This window comes from Notolabrus celidotus, unplaced genomic scaffold (assembly GCF_009762535.1).
Source record: "Notolabrus celidotus isolate fNotCel1 unplaced genomic scaffold, fNotCel1.pri scaffold_266_arrow_ctg1, whole genome shotgun sequence".
In the NCBI taxonomy this organism is placed as follows: Eukaryota; Metazoa; Chordata; class Actinopteri; order Labriformes; family Labridae; genus Notolabrus; species Notolabrus celidotus.
Genome location: NW_023260108.1, coordinates 34,533 through 38,449, shown reverse-complemented (window position 1 = coordinate 38,449; position 3,917 = coordinate 34,533). Strand labels below are relative to the sequence as shown.

Below are 3,917 nucleotides of genomic sequence, written 5' to 3'. Positions count from 1 at the left end.
TTCTGACACACCAACAGACGGCGGTGGCGGCGGCAGCAGCGTTGCGTTTCCCTGCAGACTATTTTTAGTCTCTCGTTATCTCCAAACGCTGGCAGGACACGAGGCGACCTCGGCCCGCCTACGTGTGATTTACTGTACAAAACGTTTATGCAACACGCTCCTCCCTCCCTCCCTCCCTCCCTCCACTTCTCTTCCTCCCACTCTTCCCTGGAAGCCAGTTTGTTCCTGTTGGAAGGTATTGCATCATGACTGAATCACGATTGGCCGGCTGAGTGTGGAAAATAAGCAAACCCACAGAGACACTGAGGAATTATTACAAGGTCTGAAACTGTATTTGGCAACTTTTCTCTGAAACAAGTGCATACATGTACAGCTAGAAGCAGTTCTCACTTTGTTTTTTTTTTAATGGTTTTCCTTTTTTTTTTTTTTTTACGCCAAGTGCTCAGATTAGTCACATTCTATGTTGGAGTCTCCAGACCTACAGACACCAGAGACCAGAGGGGGGACAGGTGTGTGGGGGGCGGGGGGGGGGCGTTCTGACGGGTACATACCTTTATCTTCAAATTATAGAAACACAATGTATTAAAAAGAAAAATCAAAAATTATACAGCCATGTTTACGAAGTGTCCACTTCCCTTGTGTCCGATATGTACACGTCCGGCGTTCCTCTGGAGGAGTCCGTGAGGGCGAGGGTTCAGGGGTACAAAAGGGGTCCAGAAAAATCCAGAAGGTCTCACGGGTCCCTCTCCTTTTTGACCTTTATGTCCCCGGCCAGGATGGTGGCTATTTCCCCCTGCATGAAGGCCCAGGGTACGTTGGAGCCCACCAGCGGGCAGCGCTCCCCGCTGGGACAGTACACCTCGCCGGTGGCGCCCTGCTGCTTGATGCTCTCCCGGGAACACGGGAAGCAGAACTTGTGCGACGGCACCGACGGGCACTGGACGAAGTGCGTGTCCTCCAGCCGCTCGTGGCACAGCGTGCAGCAGAGCGGGACGCTGCCGGGGGGCACGGAAGAGTCTGGAATGCTCTGCGACGCGGCGTGGGGGTCCATGCTGCCGGGCGCGTGGAGGGTGGAGGTGTTGGCGCTCGCGGGCGGCGGCAGCGGGCCGTCCCTCCCGGCGAGTCTCCTCTGAGAGGCGGAGGACGGCGACAGAGGGCTGCCGCTGTTCCGCCGCGCCCCCGCCGTGGTGGAGTGTACCTGCGGGTCCTTAGGTGAGCCCGTGATGCCGGCGTTGTCGGTGGCGAGGATGAGCGCCGCCATGGGGGACTGGCCGTTCTGTGCGGTGGCGGCCTCCGGGGGCGTGGTGCGGGAGTGAGGGGAGATGGTGGAAGGGGGGGCGGCCATGAAACCGGGTAGGGCCGCAGGGGGCATCTTCAGGACCTCAGAGGGGGACGGGAGCCACGGCTGACCCTCACCGCCGTTCATCTTGGGGGCGCTGCCCTCGCCATCGGGCTCCGGGGACGCCTTCCTCTTCATGCTGCGAGGGTGCTTCCCCCGGTCTGAGGAAGAGGAAGAGGAAGGGTTAGCACGAGCGCACACACACACACACACACACACACACACACACACATACATATAAACACAAACACACACACATATATATATATAAACACACACACACACACACACACACACACACACACATATAAACACAAACACACACGCATATATATATATAAACACACACACACACACACACACATATATATATAAACACAGACACAAAGTGCACAATCACACACACACACACACACACACAAACACACACACACACATATATAAACACACACACACACACACACACATATAAAACACAAACACACACACACACATATAAAACACAAACACACACACATATATATAAACACACACAAAGTGAACAATCACACACACACACACACACATATATAAACACAAACACACACACACACACACACACTTGTAAACACACAAACACACACACAAAGTGCACAATCACACACACACATATAAACACAAACAAAGTGCACACACACACACACATAAACACACACACACACACAAACACATATAAACACACACAAAGTGCACAATCACACACACACACACACACATAAACACACACACACACACACACACACATATAAACACACACACAAAGTGCACAATCACACACACACACACACATATAAACACACACACAAAGTGTATATTAACACACACAGTACACACACTGTGCACAATTACAGACACACACACATGCCCACACAGACACACAATAACACACTCTGCACAATCACACACACACACTCTCTCTCTCTGCACATTCACACACACACACACACACACACACACACACACACACACACACACACACACACACACACACACACACACTGTTCACAATCACACAAACACTCAAACACACACACTGCACATTCTCTCTCTCTCTCACACACACTCTTTGTTTATGTTGCTCCTCGCGCACAGAGGTGAGCAGGTCCGTTATAACACGTCAGCAGACGCACGTGCAGACCCTGTACCTGGTCCAGGTCCAGGTCTGAAGGGGTCTCACCTGTCTTTGAGGAAGTGGCGCTCGTGTCGTACCCCATGACGCGCTGCATGGCCGCGTGCTCCTTCTTGAACCTGGAGTGTTCGAAGGTGTGCAGGGCCATCAGGTCCCGGACCGTCTTACCCTTCCCCATCCAGTCCTTGTGTCCGTCCTGCAGGTCCGACATGCTGTCCGGTCTGTGCTTGTCCTTCATGTCCTCCCTCTTCCCGTGGTCCCCGGGTCCCGGTCCGGACAGGACCCCAGACAGACCCATGGGCCGGCCGTTCAGAGGGTGCCCTGCAGGGAGTCCTCCGTTCACCAGGGGGACCAGGCTTGGGGGGACCGCGGTGTTCCTGCGGGGGTTTGGACTCTGCCGGTTCAGCTCAGGGGGGTCGTCCGGTTTTGGAAATCCGTTCGGCAAAGGGAGGCCGTTCGCAGTCCGACCCCCCTGGTACTCCGGTCCCAGCCGGGGCGGCCGGTCCGACAGCGGGTACCGGTCCAGACTCTGCGGGGGCCGGGAGCCCGGGTCTGAGTGGTTCAGGTCCTTCCCGGGGTGCTGGGTCTTCCCCGGGCCCGGAGACCTCCCGTCCTGGAACCCGTGAGCCCGCTTTAGCTGCCTGGCGGTCTCGATAACGAACTCGATCCGGTCTGCCCCCTCGTAGTTGACGCAGCCCCGGCAGACCGCCTCGGTGAAGTCCCAGATCATGGCCCACGGCATGCGGGGCAGGTCGCACAGGTAGCAGGACTGCCTCCTCGAGGCCGAGACCGCCGCGGAGGACATGTTGAAAAACCCCGACACCCCCAAAACCCCAAAACCCGAGACCCTGAAACCAGGAGACCCTGAAACCAGGAGACCAGGACTAGACTCCAAGATGTCCGTCGACGGTTGTGTGCGCGTGAAGCAGCAGAAGAAGAAGCCGGAAGTGGATGAAGTCGGGTTAACAGATCTCCGCGCGCTCGCTCCTCCTGGATCTCATCGCCGCTCTGTTCGTTTCCGCGTCGCGCCTCCGTCTGAAGCTCGCGCTACAATCCAGCTCGAGCTCTCAGTGAGGGCCGTGACGTCAGCGCCGACACTCTGCTCGTGCTCCGGGTTCTATTTACTGGATTCTTCGACGACCCCTCCGGCGCATGCGCATCGTTCCTCTATCTTTATCCGAGAGCTTACAGTCAGAGATCCTCTGTGTGTGAGAGGACGCGTCACTCCGCGGCTTTTACAGAATACAATCCAGCTGTCTTTAACAGAAAACTTTCAAAATAAAACTTACCTTACTTTAATAGAAAACTTTCAAAATAAAATCAACATTACTTTAACAGAAACATTTCAAAATAAAATCAACATTACTTTAACAGAAACATTTCAAAATAAAATCAACATTACTTTAACAG

At 54.4% G+C, this 3,917-nt stretch overlaps 1 protein-coding gene across 1 annotated transcript; it reads right to left on the bottom strand.

The window, feature by feature from the left end:
• Positions 1-308: 308 nt before the first annotated feature.
• On the bottom strand, positions 309-3,688 carry LOC117809376 (interferon regulatory factor 2-binding protein 2-B-like). The gene is made up of 2 exons (XM_034678938.1): positions 2,556-3,688; positions 309-1,500 (listed from the first exon to the last, which is right to left on the bottom strand). Exons 1-2 carry the CDS (start codon positions 3,310-3,312, stop codon positions 734-736), a joined length of 1,524 nt encoding a protein of 507 aa, XP_034534829.1. The 5' UTR covers positions 3,313-3,688; the 3' UTR covers positions 309-733.
• Between the last annotated feature and the right edge of the window lie 229 nt (positions 3,689-3,917).